The following is a 27339-nucleotide window of genomic DNA, read 5'->3' on the forward strand; positions in this document are numbered from 1 at the left end:
TGTAAGTATCGAGAAATGGATTTTTGTTATTTAAAAAAAACAAAAGAAAAACACCTCTCCACAAAAGAAGGGAGAAGAAGAAAAAACTGCAGGCCCATATGGTTTTATTGGTGAATTCTGTCAAACTTTTAAGGAGGAAATTATATTAATCATACATTGTTTCTTTCATAAAATGGAATGAGTTGGGGAGTATTTTCTATGAATACATTATCCTGCTACCAAAACTTGACATAGACATTACAAAAAACCCCAATTAGATCATGTTTATCATAACATAGGATAAAAAATATTACAAAATAATAGTAAATTGAATCCAGCAATATGTGAACAAGAGGGTATTTTCCCCCAGCAATACAAGGTTGGAGTAACATTTCAAAAGGAATTAACATAATTCACCATGTTAACAGAATAAGGAAGAAAACCATATGATCATTTTAGTAGATGCAGAAAAAGAATTACCAAAATTTAATACCCATTTGTAATCAAAACTCTCAGAAAAATAGGAATAGAATAGAACTTCCTCAACCTGGTAAAGGATAGCTATGAAAAACCTATGCTTGTCATACTTAATAGTAAAACACTGGACACTTTCCTCCTAAAATCAGGGCTACCATGTCTGTTCGCATGGCTTTAATTCAGTGTTTTACTGGAGGTCCTAGACAATGTAATAAAATAAGAAAAAAACAGGCACAAAAACTTGAAGTAGTGAAACTGTCATTATTTGTAGAAAACATGATTGTCTACATAGAATGTACTAAGGAATCCATGAAAAGCTATTAGAACTAATAAGTGAATTTATTAAGGCCAAAGTTAAGAATATAAAAAAGTTGTATATTAATTATATAGATAATAAAAATAATATAATATAGATTAGTATAATATAGATTAATATAAAAATGTGTTATATTTCCATATGGAGACAGCAAACAATTAGAAAATGAAATTTTTAAAATTCTATTTACAATAGTGTCAAATTACTTGAAAATAAGTCTAACAAAGAAACATAAGACATCTGTACTGAAAAATACTAACATTGCTGAGAGAAATTAAAGAAGACTAAATGGAGAGCTGTAACATTCATGGGTAAGAAGCTTAGTATTGTTATTAATCTATAGATTCAGTATTGTCCCCATCATAATTCTTGTAGGCTATTTGTAAATACTGGCAAATCCATAAGTTTGTCATATATGAGAGTACATAAGGAGTTCAGTTCTTATGGACTCAAGTGATTTTTGATGGAGATGCCAAAGGAATTCAGTGGGGACAGGAAAATCTTTTCAACAAATGATGCTGGAACAACTGCTTATGTGGGAAAAAAAATGAATCTCAACCCCAACCTCACACCATGTACAAAAATTAGAGATATATCATAGACATAAATGGGAAAAATTCAAAATTAAAGCTTCTAGAAGAAAACTTTATTTACAATCTGGGGATATTTAAGAGTTTCTTAGAACATAGAAAGCAATAATCATTTAAAAGAAAATTGATAATGAGACTTTATCAAAATTTTACTATTTAGGAGACTCCATTTAAAAATTAAAAGGCAGACCACAGACTGGGAAGAAATACATACAATCATACATTTGAAAAAGGACTCATATCCAGAATACATAGAGAACCTTCTACATCTCCATTACAGAAAGCCAAACAGCTCCATTAAAAAAAGATTTGAACAGACACTTCACAAATGTAGATGTATGAGTGATTAATAAACACAAATGCTACTAAACTCATACGTTTTTGGTTCAAGTATAAAATGGTACTACTTTGGAAAATGTTCTGACAGTTTGTTATAAAATAAATGTATATTTACTCTTTGATCCAGAATTATACTCTTTGATCCAGAATTATACTCTTTGATCCAGAATTATTTATTCAAGAGAAATCAAAGCCTCTGTTCCCCCAAAAGACTTGTATAATAATATTTGTAACAGCTTTATGCTTAATAGCCACAACTGGAGACAACTCTATTATTTATTAGTACGAAAATGAAGGAAGAAATTGTGGTATATTCTTTTTTTTTTTTTTTTTTTGCGGTACGCGGGCCTCTCACTGTTGTGGCCTCTCCCGTTGCGGAGCACAGGCTCTGGACGCGCAGGCTCAGCGGCCATGGCTCATGGGACCAGCCGCTCCGCGGCATGCGGGATCCTCCTGGACTGGGGCACGAACCCGTGCGCCCCGCATCGGCAGGCGGACTCTCAACCACTGCGCCACCAGGGAAGCCCCCTTCAGTGTTCTTCTAAACATTCTCATGTTTAGAAGAAAAGGGATTTAAAAAATAACATATTTTAAACACTCAAGGAAAAAAAATGTGAGCCAAGGATTTTATGGCTAGCAAAATTGACTTTCAACTATACAGAACTAGACAAGCTATTGCCGCCATGCAAGAATTGAAGATCCATTGTTCCCATGAGACCTCAAGGAGTCTACTGAACTTCAGGTAACCAAAATCACTTGAGGGACAGCAACAAAAGAACTGAACATGAGCACCACTTATAAAACTAAGACCAAATGAGGGTTAGAAAGAAGAGAATATAGTATATAATGGCTATATACCCTGACAATATAAAGGACAATTACACAAAATGGTAGAAAGAGAAGGGGTGAGCATAGGAAAAAAATGTAAACTGCTTTTATTAATTATACTGGTGATGGTAATGTGAGTACTGTTTTTCTGAGACTATTGAATAATGTGATATAGAGCAGCAGTCCCCAACCTTTTTAGCACCAAGGACCAGTTTTGTGGAAGACAGTTTTTCCTCAGATGGGGGGTGGGCATGGTTCAGGCGGTAATGCGAGCAGTGGGGAGCAGCAGATGAAGCTTCGCTCGCTTGCCTGCCGCTAACCTCCTGATGCGCGGCCCTGTTCCTAACAGGCCGCAGACCAGTACCAGTATGCCACCCGGGGGCTAGGCACCCCTGATATAGAGCATATTAACAATTATGGGAGGGCTTCCCTGGTGGCGCAGTGGTTGAGAGTCCGCCTGCCAATGCAGGGGACGCAGGTTCGTGCCTCGGTCCGGGAGGATCCCACATGCCGCGGATCGGCTGGGCCCGTGAGCCATGGCCGCTGAGCCTGCGCATCCGGAGCCTGTGCTCCGCAACGGGAGAGGCCACAGCAGTGAGAGGCCCGTGTACCGCAAAAAAACAAACAAACAAAAAAAAACCAGTAGGTTAATTTTGAAATTTCCTGGCTCTTTTCCCTTAATACTACTTACATCTAAGACTTCTCTTTTTCTACTGTCCGTATCCTGCTCAATTTTTCATTACTGTCTGTAAGGGAGCTCTGGCTGGTCAGTTTCAAGAATTCACAGGAGCTATGATGCTCCAGCCCTATTCAACTCTTACCATGAAACATTCTCTGCTATTAGGTAAGTCAAATTATCATCCAGTTTCAGCTGCTGTTTTCAAAATGGCTTGCTGTACATTCTAGTGAATACCTGATGGCTATTTTGCAATTCTTTTGTTCCTAGGTCCATCAGACATTGGCTCTCTTGCTTCCCTGTTTTCTCCTGGCACAGACATTGATATTGTGAGGCTCTTGTGGCTGCTGCTACTTACTCTCCAGCAATTCTTCATGGGAGATATATTACCCAATTTTGTTATAAATATCGTCTGTGGATTTTTTGTTTTGCTATGTAGTTTCTCTGACTGTTGTTACGTGGCACTTCAGGAAGATCCAAAAACTATGCTGCCACTGCACTATCTTCCCTTCGATTAGCAATTTAACAAAGGATCTTGAAAGAATGGCAGGCGGGTGCCCAGGTATTTCAAGAGGACAAATCACACAGGTTGCTTTTATAACATGTTGGATAAATAAAGGGTTAGTAAGTGTTACTACAAGTTAGAATAAAGGTTAAATTAAATCTATACTTATTATGTATTTCTAATAATAATGTTGAATTTCTGCCGAAGTCTCTTTACTAAGAAGGGCAAAGAGCTTCCCTGTAACATTAAAAGCTTTGTTTTACAGATTCACAGACTTAGAGAATGAACTTATGGTTAGCAAGGGGGAAGGTGGGGTGGGGGAAGGATAGATTGGGAGTTTGGGATTGACACGTACACACTGCTACACTTAAAACAGATATCCAACAAGGACCTACTGTATAGCACAGGGAACTCTGCTCAATATTCTGTAAAAACCTAAATGGGAAAAGAATTTGAAAAAGAATAGATACATGTATATGTATAACTGAATCACATTGCTGTACACTGGAAATTAACACAACATTGTTAATCAACTATACTCCAATATAAAAACAAATCCTATTTTAAAAAAAAGGTTTATTTTAATTTATCCAAGATTGTTGACTTTTAATCTTAACTCCATGAATTTTTATTACAGGAAGCTACTTTTGCTAAAATGTTAGTTGTAGAAAACTATTCACTTTGAGTTGTGAATCTAGCATAGGAAGTTTATTTTTACCCATAAATTTTGTGACAATTAAGTCATATTCTATTACTTTATTACTCTATTTTACACTTTATTCTTTTTATTTATTTATTTTTGGCCGTGTTGGGTCTTCATTGCTACGTGTGGGCTTTCTCTAGTTGTGGCGAGTGGGGGCTACTCTTCGTTGCGGTATGCGGCCTTCTCATTGTGGTGGTTTCTCTTGCTGCACTGCATGGGCTCTAGGCGCAGAGGCTTCAGTAGTTGTGGCACACAGGCTCAGTAGTTGTGGCTCGTGAGCTCTAGAGCACAGGCTCAGTAGCTGTGGCGCGTGGGCTTAGTTGCTCCGACGCATGTGGGATCTTCCCGGCCTGGGGCTCAAACCCATGTCCCCTGAATTGGCAGGCAGATTCTTAACCACTGAGCCACCAGGGAAGTCCCTACACTTTATTCTGTAATTTCATTTTTAGATAAGTGACTTGACTTGTTAATCCAAAAAACATCAAGACTCTTTGTTTTAGCTTTCTCTCATGGGCCTATTTGAAATAAACTTTTTGGCTCTAAAAGATTCATTTCTTTAAATTCACAATGTGAAATTAAGTTTTCTCCATCACTGAGGGATGATATGCATCTTTTCTAAGTCTTCTTTTTTTTATTCTACTATGAGTTTTAACAGTTTTTACTATGTGGCAGGCACTGTTCTAATTACTTTATTTTAAGCCATTTAAATTGACAAAACTCTATAAAGTAGGTAATATTATTCTGACTTTACATATCATCTATGAAATAGCACATAGAGGTGATGTATCTTAACCATTATGCTATGTAGTATCTCACAACATCCGTGTTCATATGCACAAATATGTGATAGCGTTCATGACATAGTAGTTAAGAGTTAGGATAGTGAAGCCAGACTGCCAGGGTTTCAAATCCTGGCTCCACCCATTATTGGCTACCTGACCCTTAGGCAAGTTACTTTTCTGTGCCTCACTCTGTTGTGAAAACAAATGAACTGCTATAAGAAAGGCATTCCAAATAGAGACTGGCACGCCTAACCATTTTTAAAAATTGGGTAGATGGCAGTATCTGAATTATCATTCTGCAATGTGATTTTTTTTCACTAAAACATAATTGTTCCAAAAATGATTCATGTTGCATGGATGAAATCTAGTTCATTTATTTTATCTGCTACATATTACTCCATTGTATAAGTGTCAATCTCAATTTATTTATCCATTCTCCTACTGATAGCCATTTAATTTGTTTCCAGTTTTTTACTACGCTGCAATGTGCGTGTCATATGTATGTCTTCATGTGCACATGTTTAAGAGTTTCTCTAAAGTGTATCTGTAGAAGTATTAATAGAACTCCTGAACCATCAGGGGTGCACATCCTCAAGTAAAGTGATATTGCCAAAATGCTCTCCAAAGGGGTTTTGTCCCACAAGCAGTGTATGAGTTATTCTGTTTCTCCATATCCCCACTGACACTTAGTATTATCAGACATGAAAAATAACTTTTATTCTAATAATATAATAATAGTGGTAAAAATATTCTTCCTATGCATAATGAAGTACTTATTAAGAATCAGATTCTTAACTCTTTTAGTAAAGAAGAGGCCACCAAAATGCAAAGCAAGATGTTTAAGTTCTAGAGCATAGACTTGGAGGATCCAAGGAATAGCAACAAAATTTCTATCAATCATAAGCAAGCCATAAAAAAACATGGCTGGTGAAAAAGAAAACACTCACCTCAAACTCTCCAAGAAGTTTAGAAATAAGTAAACCCTCTGGAAACTTGGATACAACCTAAAAAATAGAAAATTGAAATACAATATAAATAGACACCACTGGAATGCTGGGTGACAAAATATCAAAATAAGAAAGTATAAATTTAAAAAGTAACAAGGCAAAAATAACATTATTATTGAGTGAATGAATTTAAGTCACAGTATTGTTTTAAAAATCAGTTTCCAGGTTTTTTTTTTTTTAATATTTATTTATTTGGCTGCACCGGGTCTTAGTTGTGGCATGCGGGATCTTCAATGCGGCGTGAGGGATCTTTAGTTGTGGCATGCAGGATCTTTTTAGTTGAGTCATCAGGGATCTTTAGATGTGGCATGTGGGATCTTTTAGTTGTGGCATGTGGGCTTTTAGTTGTGGCATGCAGGATCTAGTTCTCTGACCAGGGACTGAACTTAAGCCCCCTGCACTGGGAGCGCAAAGTCTTAACCACTGGACCACCAGGGAAGTCCCAGTTTCCAGTTTTAAAAAAAGTTATAACAACCAAAAAAGGCAGTGAATTCCAACATTTCCAGAGTTGAGAAATCATTCTTGCATAATACTGCAATGCCACAACTCCCCAGAAATTCCTAGACATAGTTCTTTAGCTCAGCTAACATAATTAGCTTTAGCTCACATAAAATAAATATTCTATGGCATAATTTCAAGCATTCTAAATGGCAGAAAAGAAATGCAATGCACACTATAGAAAATGTTGGAAAACATAGTTAAGCAAAGATAGTAGCCATTGTTGTCCATATGCACATAAAAATACCTTTACTGAATATGAAAATAAGGTCATTACTTCTCCAGCTTTTTAGTATCATATCACAGACTTCTTTCCATATCAGTAAATATAGATCAACATGTTTCCTAGTGAAACTGAGCAGGACCCTGTTGGGCTCCTGGGCACAGAAGCCTTTCCATGTCCCCTGTTGCTTGTAGGGAACAGACTCCAGCCTCCATGACCTTACTGAGTTCCAAAGGGCAGATATGAACAGCTGCTAATCCGGGAAGGGAAGGGATGCAGAGTCAAGGGAGAAACAGCCAAGAAAAAACAGTGCAGCCATGGAACAGGGTCCTGGTTCTGCCTCTAAGGATATACATAACAATGTCTTTAAGCTCTTCATAGAATTAAAACATAACAAATGAAAGATGTCAGCATTCTTCATACCAGAGAAGACCACCTGAGGCCAGACTAAAGGAACCAGAAAAACTCATCAAGATTACCTGAGACGAGATTAAAGGAATGCAGCCCCTGCACACACCCTAATCTTATCAGCAACCCCACCCTTGAACTGTTGCCATAAAACTCCTCACCAAACTCCCCTGGGTTGGGACACATAGTTTTCAAGGCACGAGCCTGCTGTGTCCCCCTTTGCCTGGCAAAGCAATAAAGCTGTTCTTTTCTACTTCACCCAAAACTCTACGTCTCCGAGATTCAATTAGACACAGGAGTACAGAGGCTGGGCTTTCAGTATCATTAGCTACAGTTTCTTCAAATAGTCAATATAATAAAATTTGTTTATTTAATTATTTATGGCTATTTCCTATTTCTCATCATCACAAATAATGCAACAATTATCTTCATACTTGCATTTTGCATACTTGTGCAAATATTTTTAGGATAAATTCCTAGAAGTGGACTTGTTCTATCCCAATAAGGTATAAAAAGCTTTGTGTTTTCCTAGACCTTTCCAGATATTATATCTTATTAAAAATTCTAATTCAAGCTTCAGAAAAATATAAAGTAAAACTTATTCCAAAATCCTATGACCCAGAGACAGTTGTTGCTGCATTTCAGAAAACATCCTTTCAGAAACCTTTTTATGCACATACATACTCACATTACAGTTTTTACATGAAAGGACAATACTAAACGTGCTATTCTATAAAACCTGTTTTTAAAGTCCAACAATATACCAAGAAGATACTTCCATGTAAATTAATCGAGATACACCTAAACCTTCTTATGAACCACATGATACTCCCTAGTTTGGGTGGATAATGTAAGCAATTCTTTTTTCAATGAATGCTTAATTTTTGTCTAGTTTTTTGTTACCATAAAAAAAGTCATATTGAACATCCTTAAATAAATAAATAATTGTTAATAAGTAAATAATTGTTGGACACTTTAGTCAAATGTCCAAACAAGAAAACAGGGCCTGAATGCACCAAGGTTTTTGCATTTCTCCCAGTAAAACCACAACAGCTGAAACAGAATAAAATAAGGCAGTAAGAGTTGTAACGATACTCTTGACCATTCAAATCAGAATTAACAGCTCCCACCAAAATTTTAAGCATACATACCCTTTGGCCCAACACAAAACAGCCAAAGAGCTTTCACAAATTAATGAGAAACAATGAATTAGGCCAAGGACATAAACATGCAATTCACATAAGAAATGTAAATGGCTATTAAGCATATGAAAAGATGCTCAGTGTAAAAATCAAGAGGTATAAGTTAAAACAACATGATTGGATAGTGACATTTTACTGTCAGTGGGAGTGTAAATTTGCTCAAACCTTTTAGAGGGCAATTTAGTAATATTTATCAAAACAAAAATATTCAATACCTTTGGCAACTCTACTTCTAGATAAATGTTCAAGGACATTAACTGCAGCATTTTTTAATAGCCAAGGCTAGAAATAACCCAAATGTTAATAACGGATCTCATAAATGAAATATGGTATACCAACACAATGGGATACCATGCACTGTTTAGAATAATACTTGACATACATACATATAAAACTGGTATTGGAAAGATCTTTAACTTTTAACAATGATTTATTGGGGTGAGGGGAAGAAAAGAGAATTTTTGGAGGAACTTACATTTTCTAAATAATTTTGAGAACATTAAAAATGTTTAGGAGTATGAAATTTATTTTTTTCTAATCTTAAAAGATTAGCCACTCCATTTGTAATATATTTGAAGAGATCAGGAATAAATATAAAACTAAAATATTTGTAGGCAAATTAAAATTAACCACAAATGATACCCAAATGTATAATCAATTATTCTCATCCATTTCCCAGAAACAGCAAACACTTACAAGTTTTATCTTATGTTTTAGCTCTGGATTGATAGTCCCTCCAGGTCCAGTTTGTGCAATAACTGATTTGAAGGTATTCTCCAACTATGAAAAAAAAGGGGAAAAAATTTTCAAGTTACAGTCAAAAAAAAAAAATAGGCAAAGATAAGTCTGAACAGTATTAAAGGAAACATCTATCAAAGGAAACGTACGTCAATCAAATGGAAGAATAGTGTTCCTAAGAGGCACTGTAACATTTCATACCCTATAAAATACATTTAGAGTTGATGGACTCTTTTTTTTAATATAGTTTTTAAAATTTTTATTGGGCTATAGTTGACTTACAATGTTGTGTTACTTTCTGCTGTACAGCAAAGTGAGTCAGTTATACATATACATATATCCATTCTTTTTTAGAGTCTTTGCCCATATAGGCCATTACAGAGTACTGAGTAGAGTTCCCTGTGCTATACAGTAGGCCCTTATTTGTTATCCGTTTTATATAGAGTAGTGTGTATATGTCAATCCCAATCTCCCAATTATCCCTTCCCCACTTCTCCCCTGGTAACCATAAGATTGTTTTCTACATCTGTAACTCTATTTCTGTTCTGTAAATAAGTTCATTTGTACCATTTTTTTAGATTCCACATGTAAGCAATATCATATGATATTTGTCCTTCTCTGTCTGACTTACTTCACTCAGTATGACAATCTCTAGGTCCATCCATGTTGCTGCAGATGGCATTATTTCATTCTCTCTTTTTTTTAACATATAGACTTTTTAATGTAGAAAGGTTTGAGGGTTTTTTGTTTGGGTTTTTTTTTTTTTTTGGCCACGCAGCTTGTGAGATCTTAGTTCCCTGACCAGGGATCGATTCTGGGCCCTCAGCAGTGAAAGAGGGGAGTCCTAACCACTGGACCACCAGGGAATTCCCTCGTCCTTTTTTATGTAGTTGGACTCTTTATAAAACTAAACACTGAAAATTTCCAGGATAATTAACATTCTCTATAACAATTAGATTGAGTCTTCAATTACAAAATCCCATACTCTTTTTTTCTTTTATGCTTTTATTTATTTATTTTTGACTGCATTGGGTCTTCACTGCTGCATGCGGGCTCTCTCTACCTGTGGTGAGTGGGGGCTACTCTTCATTGCAGCGCACGGGCTTATGTGGTGGCTTCTCTTGTTGCGGAGCACAGGCTCTAGGCAGGTGGGCTTCAGCAGTTGTGGCTCGCAGGCTCTAAAGCGCAGGCTCAGTAGTTGTGGTGCACGGGCTTAGCTGCCCCGCGGCATGTGGGATCTTCCCGGACCAGGACTTGAACCCATGTCCCCTGCACTGGCAGGTGGATTCTTAACCATGGTGCCACCAGGGAAGCCCCCAAATCCCATACTTTTACCCAGTAAAGATTTTTGTTACTAATTTTCTTCTGTTTATAAAATTATTCAATGTTTATTAAACACATTATTTAATGCAGGTTAGAGATGGTATGGGATGGTGGAAGGTCCCTGGGAGCCAGGAATGCGAGTGAGCCAGGGCACCGCTGGAATGTCTTGCCTCAAGGAGACAGGAAGGAGAGCTCTGCTGTTGTAGTAGAAATGAAGAAGGACCAGTAGGGATACAGAAAGGCTCTGTAAATGTGAGGTCAGCACGTGGAGAGAGTTACTATCTGATAGCTTCAGTATTCTCTCTGTGAGTTCAGAAGCAAGGCCCACTCCTGAGAACAGCAGGAAAGGAAAGGGAGCTCAGACAGCTGAGAAAGTGGAAAAATAAAGTTGAGGAAAAAAATGGATGATTATCTAAACTCAACAGGTAGGCAGTAAAAATAGGTGAGGCCTGAGTTAAGATAGCAGGGGTCAGAGGATTTTAGTAGAGAGAAGCCAATGGCATAGAGAGGCCCCAATATGGTAAAAAGATGATGCATGGGAATAACTGAAAAAATAAGCTGGAAGCACAGAAGGTTAGGAGTAGAGAGTATCATGGAACATATCCAGACACCAAGGTCCAGTGAAGAGCCACAGAGTGGAAACCTAAAGTAGAATGAAAGGGTGGGAGGGAGACACAAGAGGGAGGAGATATGGGGATATATGTATATATATAGCTGATTCACTTTGTTATAAAGCAGAAACTAACACACCATTGTAAAGCAATTATACTCCAATAAAGATGTTAAAAAACCAAACAGGTGAATAAAATTTAACAGGAAAGCAAATAATAAAATTCAGGATATTTTTTAAATTGTAGAATGAAAGATCATGGAGTTATATTTAGAGCTGATAAGTAAATGTAAAAAATATACATTAGAAAAAACACAAAGATATAAAGAAAAATACAAATTACCTAAAATCCTATCACATAGACATAATCACTATTAATTTATTCCTTCTAAACTTTCTATTTTTTAACATTTCTTCATATTGCCACTTGGCCTGTCATTACTTACAAACTGTGTGACCTTTTAGGTTTCAGTTTCTTCATCTGAAAAATGAAGACAATCTCATTATCTCCTAAGGCTGACATGAAAGTAGGATCTGAGAAGGGGGAATTAGATTCCTAAGGTTATATCACTAACTTTCACAAAATGCCTCAGCCCTTGGTCTTAGGTTCTTTACATTTCTTCTGGATCTGCCATGAGATAATTCCCTAAAGCTCTCCCAGTGAACAATGGGAGAACCTAAAGATAATTGATTTTTCACATCCCAACATGCTCCCACCATTTGAAGATTCAATACAACAACTTATTACAGTAAGTCCCCTACATACAAACGAGTTCTGTTCCAAGAGCACATTTATAAGTCCAAGTTGCTCGTTAAGTCCAACAAAGTTAGCCTAGGTACTATATAGTACTGCACTGTAATAGGTTTTTAATACTTTTCACACAAATAATACATAAAAAACCAAACACAAAAAAGTAAACATTTTTAATCTTACAGTACAGTACCTTAGTACAGTACAACAGCTGGCATACAGGGGCTGGCATCGAGTGAACAGGCAAGAAGAGTTACTGACTGGAGGAGGGAAAGGAGGTGGGAGACGGTAGAGCTGAAGGATTGTCAGCGATAGGAGACAGAGGGCAAGCTGCAATTTCACTCACACCTGACGCTGATGGAACGCACGTTCGCATCTTTGAAAGTTCACAACTTGAAGGTTCGTATGTAGGGGGCTTACTGTAAATTACCACTGTGCTAGGTGTTTCAGGGGACAAAGAAAGGGTCACTTTTCACAGCTACACAAAAATTCACCAATTCTGATAAGTTTTTTTTTTTTTAATGCACGTTGATATGACAGCTGTCACAATACAATCTAACAAAATTGTTTCAAATGAAGCTAAAGACAACTAGGTGCTACTAGAGCCATCTTATGGAAAAAACCGAACGAACTTTTTAGCCAACCCAATATTTGCCAAGCCTGGGTTAAGATGTCAAAATGATAGGCTCTTAGCTAGGAACAGAATGCATCTCAAGGAGATAAGAAAAAAATGTTTTTTGCCTCAAGCTAGATGAGTAAATCAAGCTGACTTTAAACTGAATGCGGTGAGGGAGATTTTTTAAAGTCCAAGTAATCCTGGGACTATCTAGATAAGTAGATAAGTAGAGGGTAAAAGTTATAATGTTGTGGGGGGGAAGTAGGAGTGGGAGATAATCAGTGATTGACATGAAGAAAGTAATCAAGAGGACACCCTGATTTCAACAATGCTTTACTGACAGATGCCTACATACCAAATAGAAAAAATGGACAATAAATCAAGTGAACAAAAGATCATAAATAGGGGCATAAATAAAGATGGAAACTAACCCACTATATATATATGTCATATTCAGATAGGAGCCTACAGAACCACAGAAGGGGCAGAGAAGAGCTCTGAATCAAAAAAATATACTCCTCAGAAAAATGGATGAAGATATGAATAGGCAATTGAGTAAAAATTAACACTAGCTAGCCAATAAAAGCATAAAGTTCAACCTCTAATAAACAGACATTAATAGTCAGATATAGTTATTTGCCTATCAAATTGGAATATTATTTTTACAATAATGCTCATTTATTCATTTAACACATATGTACTGAACACAAACTATGTGCTTCACATTGTACTCAGCACTGAATATACAGGGGTAAATAAACTAGGTATGATCACTGCCCTCATGGAACTTGCAGTCTAGTGATGGGAGACCAACATGAGACAGTCATATAACTACATAATTACAATTATGATAAACATTATGAAAAACCCACAGAGTGTCACCATAGAATACTATGCCTGAAAGTGTTAGGAAAGCAATGTGAGATCTAACTTAGACTAGGGTTGGTGAGGAGGGAGAGGTCAGGGGAGGGTGTTCTGAAGAAGTGTCCATTTATACTGAGTACTAGCAAAGGTATAAGGAAAGAAGCACATACACATGCATCTTATGTGAGTGTTAACTGAAACAACTTTTATGGAGGACAACCTAACTACATACATGATAAGCTATAAAAGTACACATTCCTTTAGATGTAGTGATTGCTCCTCTAGAATTTTATCCTGGGGAGTAACAGAGATATCTGCAAATTTGATCAAGATTTTCATCAATAACGTTATGTTTAATTGCAAAAATAGCAACAGCCTAAATCCCCAAGTTTATGTGGAATCTAGAAAAATGGTACAGATGAACCAGTCTGCAAGGCAGAAATAGAGACACAGACATAGAGAACAAACGTATGGACACCAAGGGGGGAAAGAGGGGGTGGGATGAATTGGGAGACTGGGATTGACATATATACACTAATATGTATAAAATAGATAACTATTGAGAACCTGCTGTATAGCATAGGGTTTCTACTTTGCTATACAGTAGAAACCAACACAACATTGTAAAACAACTATACCCCCCCAAAAAATAAAACATTAAAAAAAATCCCCAAGTTAAAAAATTATGGCATATCCATAGTGCCATTAAAAATTATGTTGCATTACAATATTTAACAATGTGGGATGTTCATAATTCATAATTCTGACTAAAAAAGCACGTCACAAACCTGAACCAGAATGATGCTAAATTTTATTTTTTTAAAAAAGAAAAAGTCAACTTTTCTGGGTGATAAAAGAATATGTGATTTTAATTTTCTTCTGTGCTTTCCTGTATTTCAAATCTTTTGCAATCTATCTGTATTACTTTTGTAATAAGAGAAAAATTTTGAAAACATAGACACCTGGGTGATATTTAGAAACATGAGGGTGGAAGCATTTTGGAAGGAAAATACATGAAGCTAAAAGCAGAAAGGAACAGAAGTTACATCTCAGAGGGATATACAGCAGACCTTTTGGCCATATGGTAAAACATTAATACATTTCTGATAAAGATCACAAAACTGGCACAGACACACATACAGGAGTGACGATTTCAACTGCTCAAATATTTGCTAAGTATCTCATTTGACTAAAAACTAGGCAGTATGAAATTTGACTTGCCAAACTAAAAATTTCATCTGAACTCATGGGAAAATAGGCAGGGAACAGCTACTCTAAGTTGGCCAGAGAATGCAACTTCCAGAGAATTGCACTAAAGAACTACTGAAGGGCTCCTTTTGACAGTAATTGCTTAATAGATCCAGTTACTTGTTGAGGACACTCTTAATAGACACTGGAGCCAGGTCATCACGTGAAATTTAAAATCCTTCTTTTCTTATATTCAATACAAATCACAGCATCTAATTCATGTAAAAACGCTATCAATTATTTGAGTGAAAAAGTTAGTTGCAAACTAAGACCCAGCCCTGATTTTTAATTCATTTAAGACCAGAACTTCTTTTATAATTCCAGGTTTACCTACTTTAAATCTCATGCTGAATATTACAATAAATTTTCTAAAAGTAGGGTAGGATGGGGTACTGATGAAATAATGTTAAGACAGGACAAGAAAAATTAAACATAAAATTCTCTCTCTGTGCATTTGAGCCACTACCTGCTCTACTGTGTATTGTACATCTGCAGTATACATTAACTAGATCCCCTTAAAAGACACAGGAATGCCTACTTGCCAAAAAACAAAAATAAAAGCAAAAAAACCAATTTCCTCCTGGCTCCAGCAAAGTAACTCCTTAGGAGATAAAATTCCTTTCTCAGTCCTGTAGGGGGGTCACAACAACCTACTAATTGCCTTGTTGAACTATGTAAACTGTCAGTATGTTACTTTGATGTATAACCCTTTGTCTCAAACACTGATGTAACTGTGCCTTGACCTCTAACAGGTGGAACAGTTTTCAGAGCTTTCTGAAAGACTGCCTCCTGGGTTATAATTCTCAGGCTGGCTCGAATAAAATTTCCCATTTCTTTCTTAGATCGACTATTGATTAATTTTTTTCATTGACAGTACTCTTAGTTGTAAGGCTGGAGAACAAAGAAATGTCAGATCCCTGTTACTTTGATCAAACACTCTTATGGGCAATAACCTGTTAATGGGAAGTGAAGTAACATCACTGTTAGCTGTAGTCTAGGTCTATACACTAAGGCAGAGGATTCTGAAGAGCTGGGCTGGACAGTGTCTGAGGGCTTCATTCATTAGAATGATAATAGCTAATCCATACTTGCCCATTCACATTTTCATCCCTCATCTAAACCTCCTCTGAAGAGGTCAAAATAAAGGAAATTGAATAGAATGTGGTAAATAGATTATTCATGTCTTGCAAAAACAGGGTTTAAATTTTTCTAACCATTTGCTTTTGTGAAATAAAGCAGGAAAATGGGAAAAGGTAGGATACTAATGAACAAGCCTGCCTGTTCCTCTTGCAGGTGAAAAAGAAGCTCCAGTCCTCATTTTACAAAGGAGAAACTGATTTTTTTAAAATGTTTTTTCTATGACAAAAATAGTATACGTTCACTGAAAAAAAACATAAAATACAGATGATCAGATGAGAGGCTGTCTCCCAGGCTATAGTCCTCAGTAAAGTCCCCAAATAAAACATAACTCACACACAACTTTTAGGTTGAGCATTTTTTTTCAGTTGACACAGTGTAGAACTGGCACAGAAACACAAAATTACACACCCCAAATTATAATCCAGCTAGATTAAAAGTTTAAGTTTTCTTTTTAGCCATGAATCAAAGAGAAACCAATTTTATTTTAGAGATTAACTATGATGCTATCATTTATTGAGGGTGTACAACTATCAAGAACTATTCTAGACACTTTACAAATCTTAACCCATTTATGATACAAAAGTTATCCACACTTTACAGATCAGAAATCTGAGTTACAAAGAAGTTAATCAATTTGCCAAGTTTACATGGCTGAAAAGTGGCAGTGGTGAAGTTCGACTCAGTCAATCTAGTTCAAAACTTCACTGTCAACCATTCCCCCCCACCAATTCCCACACAGGTCAACTCAAATCTCACTTTCCCCTGGAAGACAGTCTTGACTACTTTAGTCCTTTCTATATCCCACATGACAGAATTAGCACCTACATTACAGAATGTTCTATATTCTTCATTCCTATGCAGCAGAAAGCATAAGCCACCAGAAAACATGAGATGTGGACCCAGGGGTGGAAAATGTATTTTGGGCTGCCCTGTTCTAGCTGTTTGTCTTGGGTCAACTTAACTTCTCTGGGTCTAGTTTTCTGCCATAACAATATTTTTCTCTTGAAGTTCGCATGAAGGTCCAGTAAAGAAACATAAAAGAACTTTGTAATTTTAAGGCACTGTCCCAATATTTTTCATGCCTCTCATTCTCTTTCTCTCTCAGTCTGTACCTAATTAGATTATGTCTCAAATTCAGGGCAACTCTTGTCTCTTCCTTTTTTCTCTCACAGCTTTCACAATTTTTCTTTGCTTATGACCTTTGCTAGGACATTGGTTGCTACGCAGACTTGCTGAATACTGAAACATTCAGGGTCCCAGTCTTTATTAACCTCCAAAGCTTTATTTCCCAATGGACCCCCAGCCCAAAGATGACTCAGGAACCCAACAGGTCTTCTGGCCCTGGAGACTTGCCTGGCCTAGCACTCTGAGAGCATTACACGGGAAGCACAGAGCACCATTTATATTAAAGTCACGTTGATTTAGATTCTACTTAGTTACGTCATTTAGACATGGTAAATGTGCTTCTAACTCAGAATTTCGCCTTGGGCAACATCACGAGCTTGGAAAGTTTCTCTTTGGTGTCTAACCTTGTCACTTCTCTCCCCTCCAAATCAGCATGTAGAATTCCCATGATCCTTGGATCTTCTTTAAGGTAAATTAATCTTTTGATTTGTGTATATGCGTGTGTTACTATAAAATGGAGGTTTATGTTTTATTTATTCTTAGTGCAGATGAGCAGTTTAACTGAAGTCTTTGGATGACTATAATTTTGCGTAAGGCATTAGCCCCAACAGTGGAAATGTTAGGCATTCCATTGCTGTTAGGGTCTTAGACGAAGGGAATTTGAGACAGATAAATATTTCAAAACTCATCAGAACGACTAGAAAACAGATAACGCCTATTCTGAATAATTATTTCTCTTGTGAACTTTCAGAATTTTTTCTATACAAAAAAAAAGTGAGCTGATCCTAATTTAAAGTTCATTGGTGCATTGCAATTTGAATAAAGCTTCTAAAGGCTACTATTTGAGTCTTCAGCTGGAAAAATGACACATCTAGTTGCCATGTGTTCACTAGAGTTAAATTTCCTAAGACTTATTGAGCATCTCCTTAGCATAGTAGGTCATTTAAGCTGAAAAAGATATGAGTTGTCTCCCTCTAGATGCTTATGCATATGCAGAACCATGAAGAACAATGCGAACGGACAAATGTGAGTTTAAGTTTTGGCAGTGAAACTTCCTAATTAAGAAATTATTTAACCTCTCACACCTCAGTTGCTTAGTCTGTAAAATAAGAATTGTAAGTCTAATATCCCAGATATCCTGTTTTATGAGTAACTTAAAATGAGACAATATAAGTAAGTGCAGGGCATATCATGGTCTCTCAAACAAATAACAGTTCCCTTTTTGTCTATAATATACAGCAGATTATGAGGAGTGAGAAACCAATTTTAAACCTTCAAGCGGGGAAGAGCTTTGTAGGTATGAGATCAGAGGCAGAAGTAAAAGAAAAAGACTAACAAATTTGATATTCCTAACTTGTGAACTTCTATTTCAAAAAAGGAAAATGACAATTTAGAAAAATACATTTCTAGCCTATGACAGCCAAAATTCCTTCACTTCACTAAGTAAAAATTGACTAAGCAAACTTTCTTCCACTCATTAAGATGAGCATATCTCAAGAGAAAAATAGGCAAAGGAAGAGAACAGATAATTCATCAAAATAAATTAAAGTGGCTAATAAACAATTTTAAAAGCTCAACTTTGTCAGTAACCAAAAATGGATATGAAACAATTAGACTATGTACAGCTTTCGGTCAGAGAAAATATTTTTGTATTTAACCCTGTTTCAAGAATTAACATTTGAGTTTTTAACAACCACATGAAATCCCATGGGTTATATAACCAAAAGGTATGGAGAAAACAGACATTAACATACCATTAGTTGTACAACTTTTCTGGATATCAGTTTGGAAAAAAATCATTTTTAAAAATGAAAATATTTTTTGATAAAATTAATGGGGCTTCCCTGGTGGCACAGTGGTTGGGAGTCTGCCTGCCAATGCAGGGGACACGGGTTCATGCCCCAGTCCGGGAAGATCCCACATGCCACGGAGCGGCTAGGCCCATGAGCCATGGCCGCTGAGCCTGCGCTCCACAACGGGAGAGACCACAACAATGAGAGGCCAGCGTACTGCAAAAAAAAATAATAATAATTAATGAAAAAGAGTCCAACAGTTAGTTCATTGTAACCTTCTGAATTTCAAAGATAAAGACAGGAATTGACAAACATACAGTCAGTTTATCTACCAAGGAAGATGACCGGGTCGCTGGTGTCAGGTCTCTCCAGCACAGGAAATGTCAGGAAAAACAAAAGAAATCTAAACAACGGGGAAATCACTATGAAAGGAACAGGAGTGAAAACTACCTTTTGGCAGTAGGACTGTGAGTAACTTTCTTAGGCTGAGTTTTCTGTATTAAGAAAACTTCATCATTCAAAACAAAGTTATGGCTCCCACCCTCCTGCCATAAACAGGTGGAAAATAATGAGTTACAGATGTTAAATAACAGTGCACAACTGAGTGGTGAGTCCTAAACTGCCTCACCTGACAGCCTGGAGAGTTCAGTCTGTAGCACAGAAAGAGGTAATAGAAACAGATGAACTGAGGAGACAGATTCCAGTTTGGGGAGGAAAAGGATGCTACTACACAGGTAGGTATGGAGAGTAGGGATTGGCACAGGGAGATATAGCTCTGGAGGTCTGCAGAGGGACCCCTCAAGTTTCTGGATGAGTACTGATGTGTGCATAAGGTGGGGGAAGGGGATGTTCTCTGAGGCTGCGGAAACAAACGATAAGAAGCAACAGGCCAAACAATAATACCCAGAGCTCACATAGAGCTGAGAAAAGTTAAGTGTTCCCACTAAGGCAGAATGGAAGGACCTCTTAACACATCCAGATGAATCCTCAGAAAGGTAATGCCTCAGTGGTAGAGCCAAATTAGCCCTAGGCCGAAGGTTTCTCTGGACTAGCAGCCTTAGCCTGCTAAGGGTTCTATAGCAAAATAACTTAGATTAGGTAGCTTTAAACAACAGAAATGTATTTTCTCACAGTTCTGGAGGCTGGAAGCCCAAGATCAGGGTTCCAGCTAAGAAATAAAATATCGCTTGCCATATCAGTAAATAAAGGATGTCGAAGTCATCAGCAATTGTAGCTACCCCAGATGGTGAGCCCTGATGGAACTCAGGATAAAAACAAGGAATGCCCACCATCTAGCAGCCATCGGACTGCAGCTACTTCCAACGGTGCAGCCTGAGGAAACTCAGGATGGGAAATCATAGGATACTGGCCCCAGATAGCTGAGGTGCATATCAAAAAAATTATTTCAGTGAACCCAGACTCTTGCATCTTCCCCTACATAAAAAAGTGCTAACTAAATTCCATAACTTGAGGTATCTAGTTTTCTTTTATTTACAGTAGTCTTTTTTTCCAACTACCTGGTATTGTTATAAAAACTCCTATATATCCTGGTTTCCCCCCCTTCCGCTTCGGAACAGTTTTCTCAGCGTTTATCTGAGAGGCTGTCTCCCAGGCTTGAAGTACTAAGAATGTCTGCTGAATAAAACATAACTCTACTACTTACAGGTTGTGCAATTTTTTTCGGTTGACACAGCATAGTTGGATCCTGGTGAGGATTCTCTTTCTGACTTGCAGATGGCTGCCTTCTTGCTGTGTGCTCTCACGGCCTTTCCTTTGTGTATGCACATGGAGGAGAGCAAGCTCTCTGGTTTCTCTTCTTATAAGGGCACTAATCCCATCACAAGGGCTCCACCCTCACAACTTCATCTAACTCTACTTCCCAAAGGCCCCACCTCCAAATACTATCGCATTGGGGGTTAGGGCTTCAACATATTAATTTTAAAGGAACACAATTCAATTGATATTACCCGCCCTAACAAATCTTAAAAGCAAAACTCAAAATGATTAATTCCAAGTAAATTAACTGAGTGAAGCTCAACAATTCATAATATCTAGCAGCTAATCAAAGTTACCAGCCATGCAAAGAGGTAGGAGAATGTGACCACATCAAGAAGGAAAATAGGGAATTCCCAGGTGGTCCATTGGTTAGGGCTCTGTGCTTCCACTGCAGGGGACACAGGTTCGATCCCTGGTTGGGGAACTAAGATGCCACATGCTGTGGTGCAGTCAAAAAAAAAAAAAAAAGAAGGAAAATAAATTCAAAACCCAGAAATGATGGAGATGATAAAATTAGCAGTTAAGATCATTAAAAGTTATTATAAATCTTATAAATATGCTTATGTATATAAAGAAAGTATGAACATAATAAAGAAATAAATAAAGGACATAAAAAAGATACAAGTGGAATATGTAGAACTTAAAAATATAATGTCTAAAATGAAAAATAATCTGGATGGGATTAAATGCAACAGAAGATCACTGAATTTGAAGACAGCAAGAGAAAGTACCTAAAATGAAACACACAGTGGGGAGGTGGAGGGGAAGAGACTCAGAGAAAAAAGAACAGAGTCCCAACAATCCACAAGGAAATAACAAGCAGTCTAATATAGGCATCCTAGAAGAAGAAGAAAGGGGAAAAAATATTTGAAGACAAAAATTCTCCAAATTTTCTAGGAGGGTAGATCTTATGTTAAGTGTTCTTATCACAAAAATTTAAAAATAAATAAAAATAGGGAATTCCCTGGTGGTCCAGTGGTTAGGGTTCTGCGTGCTCACTGCCAAGGGCCTGGGTTCAATCCCTGGTTGAGGAACTAAAATCCTACAAGCCATGTGGCATGGCCAAAATAAATAAATAAACATATACGATAAATAAAATAAAATAAAAATAAAGAGGGCAGGTGATGAATATGTTTATCGTATTGGCTGTGGTGATGGTTTCAGAGGTATATAATTATCTCCAAACTCATCAAGTTGTATACATTAAACATATACAGCTTTTTGTATGTCAATCATACTTCAATAAAGATTTTTAATTAGAAATAAATTTCCAGATCTCATGAAAATTATAAAACTCATCTGCAAAAAGCTCAGTAAATCTCAACCAGAACAAATAAAGAAAACTCTACCAAGGGACACCAGAATGAAACTGCAGAAAAACAATGATAAAGAGAAAATCTTGAAAGCGTCAAAGGGGGGAAAAAAAACGCGTTATGTACAGAAGAACAAAGAATGACTATAGATTTATTGTCAGAAACTATGCAGACCAGACAGCAATGAAACTGTCTCTGAAGTTCTAAAAGAAAAAGAACTATCACCCCAGAATTCTACACCCAGAAAAAGTATCACTCAAAAATGAAGACAAAGACTTTTTCAGATGAACAAAAGCTGAGAATATTCATTGCCAACATATTTATGCTATAGGAAATGTTAAAATTTTCCAGGCAGAAGGAACATTATACTGAAGGGAAATTTGGGTGCAAAGGATTGGAACTTTTAAAAATAAATAGGTAATTTATTTTAATATTTTTATTACTTAAATGTTGCTTATTCAAAATAAATACTTTAAAGCAAAAATAAAAATGCATTAAGGAGCTTACAACATATACACAATTAAAATGTATCACAAAAATGGCACAAAGGATAGGAAGAGAGAAATGTAAATCTATTGTTCTAAAGTTCTTAATCTACATGAAATAGTATATTACATGAGGATCAACTGTGATAAATTAAAAACATATGTTGAGAACACTAAGGCATCCATTAAAAATATTTTTAAAGAGTTATAACTAATAAACAAATAACAGCAACAAAACAGAACCATAAAAAATACTTAATCAGGAATAAGGTAAGGATGTCCCCTCTCACCTCTGCTTTTCAATACTGTTCTAGGAGTCCTAGATAATTCAATAAGATAAGAAAAGGAAATAGAAAGCACAGCTGACCCTTGAACAACATGGACTTGAACTGTACAGATCCACTTACACACAGATTTGTTTCAGTAAATATATTAAAAAGTTTTGGAGGTTTATGACAAGTTGAACAAACTTGTAGGTGAAATGCATAGCCTAGAAATATTCAAAAAATTTTTAAAAGGTATGTCATGAATGCATAAAATACATGTAAATACTGGTCTATCCTTACATAGGCATAAGATGAGTGACATTTAATATAAAAATAATGTCTTCATTTTCTTACTGTTTTATAACTGTGCTTTCAAAGAATTATATTACTGTACAGTATGTCTCTCGTAATTGGAGAAACTGCTCATCGGCCTATCATAACAGGTAAGTGTTTTTTAAAAAAAATGAAACAATGCTTCCAATACTGTATTATGAATATAATACTGAATGTCATAAAAATTTTATAAGTCATTCGTTAGTTAGGCTAGGCTACCATGAAGGAATCATATCGATTACTTTAGGCTATCATAAAGCAATCACATTGCTGCTTCTACAACATCAATGCATGAATCATTGTACCTGTAACTAATATTATTTTCTGTTTCACATTATCTTTTCATTTCTGATGTCTAGTGTTAGTAATATGTATAATATATACAGTGTTTTGTATCATATAAAACAATATTGATATAAGTACTGACAGATGATTCATCTTGTTGATAAATATAGTAGAGTTCTGTAAATGTATTTTTCTTATGATTTTCTTAACATTTTTTCTCTAGCTTCCTGTATTACAAGAATACAGTATATACTAACATATAATATATAAAACATGTTAATCAAATGTTTATGTTATCAGTAAGGCTTCTGGTCAACAGTAGGTTATCAGTAGTTGTTTTGGGGGAGTCAAAACATACATGCAGATTTTTGACTGTGCAAGGGGTGGGCACCCCTAACCCCTGCAGTATTCAAGGGTCAACTGCATAATAATTCAGAAGGAAGAAATACAACTATCTTTGCTTGAAGATGACACATTTGTCTATATAGAAATCCCAAAGAATCAACCAAAAAACTGGAATGAATATGCAATTATAGCAACGTTGGAGAATACAAAGTTAATAATACAAAAGCCAATCACTTTCCTATATACCAGCAAGGAACAAGTGGAATTCTAAAGGAAAAACACATAGCCATTTACATTAGTGTCCCCAAAATGAAACACTTAGATATAAATCTAACAAAATAGGTACAATCTATATGAGGAACAATACAAAACACTGATGAAAGATATCAAAGAACTACTACTAAATAAATGGAGAGATATTCCATGTTCACAGATAGGAAGACTCAATACTGTCAAGATATTAGTTCTTCCCAACTTGATCTATAGATTCAATCCAATCCCAATCAAAATCCCAGCAAGTTTTTTGGGGGGGATGTAGTGGGATAACTGAGGACATGGAAAGGAGATGTGACCCATGAGCCCCCCCTCAGCAAACTGGGGGCTGGCGAATAAGCCAGAACTGCAAACAGTCCTGATTGCTTTGAGCACCCCCAGCAAACCGGGGGCATGCGAATAAGCCAGGGTTGTGAACAGTTCTGAATGCTTCGAGCGCCCCCCCCGGCAAACCAGGGGCCTGCAAAAGAAGCATTGAGTGCTTTGGGCACTGATCCATGAGATGTCCTCAGTATAATCAGAGTGGTGGGAACGCAAGGAAATGTCCTTGTGCTACTTCAGTATAATCAAAATAATGGTGGGAACTTTGTGCTGTTCTTGCGCTCAAGGACGAAGCACGGCAGGTGCTCACGAAAGCCAATTATTGCTTGTATAATTAATAAAAACATAGGTTGCTGCTTTGGCACTTCTGAAATGTTAAGAAAACAAGTCTTAAAGTGTAAATCTAGATAATGCTTTAATAAAAGTTACCACAGCAAGACAGACGGCGCTGTTTTGCCTGAGCGAGCGGCAGCCCTCTACTGCTGTGCTTTGGCACAATTCATCTCGTGTGATGAGCTTACTTTCGGCCCTGTCCTAAGAAACTACAACAGGGGGATATCAACAAATCAATTCTAAAGTTTATATGGAGAGACAAAAGACCCAGAATAGCTACCTCGATATTGAAAGAGAAGAACAAATTTGGAGGACTGACACCATCCGACTTCAAGATTTACTATCAATATAAAGCTACAGTAATCAAGGCAGTGTGGTATTGGCAAAAGAACAGACAAATAGACCAATGGAACAGAACAAAGAATGCTGATATAGATCCACAAAAATATAGCCAACTGATCTTTGACAAAGAGAAAAGGCAATACAATGGAGAGAAGAGAATCTTCAACAGTAGTGCTGGAAAAACTAGACATCCATGTGCAAAAAACTGAATCTAGACACAGACCTTACACCCTTCACAAAAATTAACTTAACATGGATCACAGACCTAAGTGTAAAACAGACTATTAAAACTTCTAGAAGACAACATAGGAGAATACATAGATGACCTTGGGTATGGTGACGATGTTTTAGATACAACACCAAAGATATGATCTATAAAAGAAATAAGTGAGAAGCAGGACTTCATTAAAATTAAAAACTTCTGCTCTGTGAAAGACAATGTCAAAAGAATGAAAAGACAAGCCAAAAACTGCCAAAAAAAAAAACTGCAAAAGACATATCTGATAAAGAGTTGTCATACAAAATATACAAAGACCCCTTAAAGCTCAACAGTAAGGAAACAAACAACCTAATTAAAAACTGGGCAAAAGATCTGAACAGACATCTCACCAAAGAAGATATACAGATAGCAAAGTAAAAGATGTTTTACATCATATGTCATTAGAGAACTGTAAATTAAAACAACAGCGAGATACCACTATATACTTAGTAGAATGGCCAAAATCCAAAACACTGACAACACCAAATGCTAATGAGGATGTGGAGCAACAGGAACTCTCATTCACTGCTGGTGGGAGTGCAAAATGATACAGCCACTTTGGAAGAGAATTTGGCAGTTTCTTGAAAAACTAAACTAAACGCTTATCATACGATAGAGCTATCATGCTCCTTGGTATTTACCCAAAGGAGCTGAAAACTTATGTCTACACAAAAAACTGCACACAGATGTTTAGAGCAGCTTTACTCATAACCAAAACCTGGAAGCAACCAAGATGTCCTTCAGTAGGTAAATGGATAGATAAACTGCAATATATGCACACTATGGAATATTACTCAGCACGAAAAAGAAATGAGCTATCAAGCCATGAAAAGACACGGAGGAACCTTAAATGCATATCACTAAGTGAAAGAAGGCAATTTAAAAGGCAACATTTGTATGATTCCAACTATATGACATTCTAGAAAACACAGAACTATAGAAACAGTAAAAAGATCAGTGGTTGCTAGGGGCTAGGGAGGAGGGAGAGAAGAGCAGATGGAGCACAGAGGATCTGAAGGGCAGTGAAACTATTCTGTGTGATACCACAATGGTGGATATATGTCATTACACATTTGTCAAAACCCACAGAATTTACAATACCAAGAGTGAACCCTAATGTAAACTGTAGACTTTGGGTGATTATGATGTGTCAATGGAGGTTCATCAACTGTAACAAAGGTACCACTCTGCTGCAGGATGCTCATAGTAGAAGAGGCTGCATGAATGTGGGGGCAGGGAGTATATGGGGACCCTCTCTACTTTCTGTTCAACTTTGCTGTGAACCTAAAATTGGTCTAAAAATTTTATTTTTAAAAATTAATCCAGGGCTTCCCTGGTGGCGCAGTGGTTGAGAGTCCGCCTGCTGATGCAGGGGACACGGGTTTGTGTCCCGGTCCAGGATGATCCCACATGCCACAGAGTGGCTGGGCCCGTGAGCCACGGCCACTGAGCCTGCACATCTGGAGCCTGTGCTCCGCAACAGGAGAGGCCACAACAGTGAGAGACCCACATACCGCAAAAAAAAAAAAATCCAAAAGAAAAAAATAGGAAAAAAACCCACAAAAATTAGACTTAAATCAAACCATACCAGTAATTACACTAAATATAAATGGTATACACACCCCCATTAAATGACAGAGATTGACAGATTAAATAAAGAAGCAAGACAACCAAATACTGTCTAAAGGAAACACATTTTAAATATAAAACAGGTATGTTAAAAATAAAAGTATATAAAAAGATACACAGTGCTAACATCTAAAGAAAGCTAGCATCACTATGGTAATATCAAACAAAGTAGACTCCAAAACAAAGAACATTATGAGCCATAAAGAGGGACATTTCATAATGATAAATAGGGCAATTCATCAGGAACACATATCAATCCTAAATATGTATGCACGTAACAGAGATTTATAATATCTGAAGCTGAAAGGTAAAATAGACAAATTCACAATTATATTTGAAGATTTCAACACTGATCCTGCAGTAATTAATGGAAAAAGTAGGAAAACATCAGTAAAAATATAGAATTCCTGAATGACACTATAACTAACTTTACTAGTTGACATTTATAGAACACTCTACCCAAATATAGCAGAGAACACTCTACCCAAACATTCCTTCAAAGTAGATATGAAACATTCACCCACATATATATATTTTGGGCCACATAAGTCTCAATATATTTCCAAGGAATGAAATCAGACTATGTTTTCTTAACACAATCAAGTTAAATTATAACTCAACAACATCTCTGAAAAGTC

At 36.6% G+C, this 27339-nt stretch overlaps 1 protein-coding gene across 3 annotated transcripts in view; it reads right to left on the reverse strand.

Annotated features, from left to right (window-relative positions):
• TDRD5 (tudor domain containing 5) overlaps positions 1-27339 on the reverse strand; it is an 85242-nt gene that overhangs the window by 47584 nt on the left and 10319 nt on the right. For all 3 annotated transcript variants that reach the window (XM_029229340.1, XM_029229339.1, XM_029229342.1), the window contains exons 4-5: positions 9230-9313; positions 6143-6199 (exon numbers count right to left, since the gene is read on the reverse strand). In XM_029229340.1, coding sequence (XP_029085173.1) covers positions 6143-6199; positions 9230-9313 — 141 coding nt within the window. The remainder of the gene's footprint in view (positions 1-6142; positions 6200-9229; positions 9314-27339) is intronic.

Source organism: Monodon monoceros, unplaced genomic scaffold (assembly GCF_005190385.1).
Source record: "Monodon monoceros isolate NGI ecotype Baffin Bay Population unplaced genomic scaffold, NGI_Narwhal_1 Super_Scaffold_18, whole genome shotgun sequence".
Lineage (NCBI taxonomy): Eukaryota > Metazoa > Chordata > Mammalia > Artiodactyla > Monodontidae > Monodon > Monodon monoceros.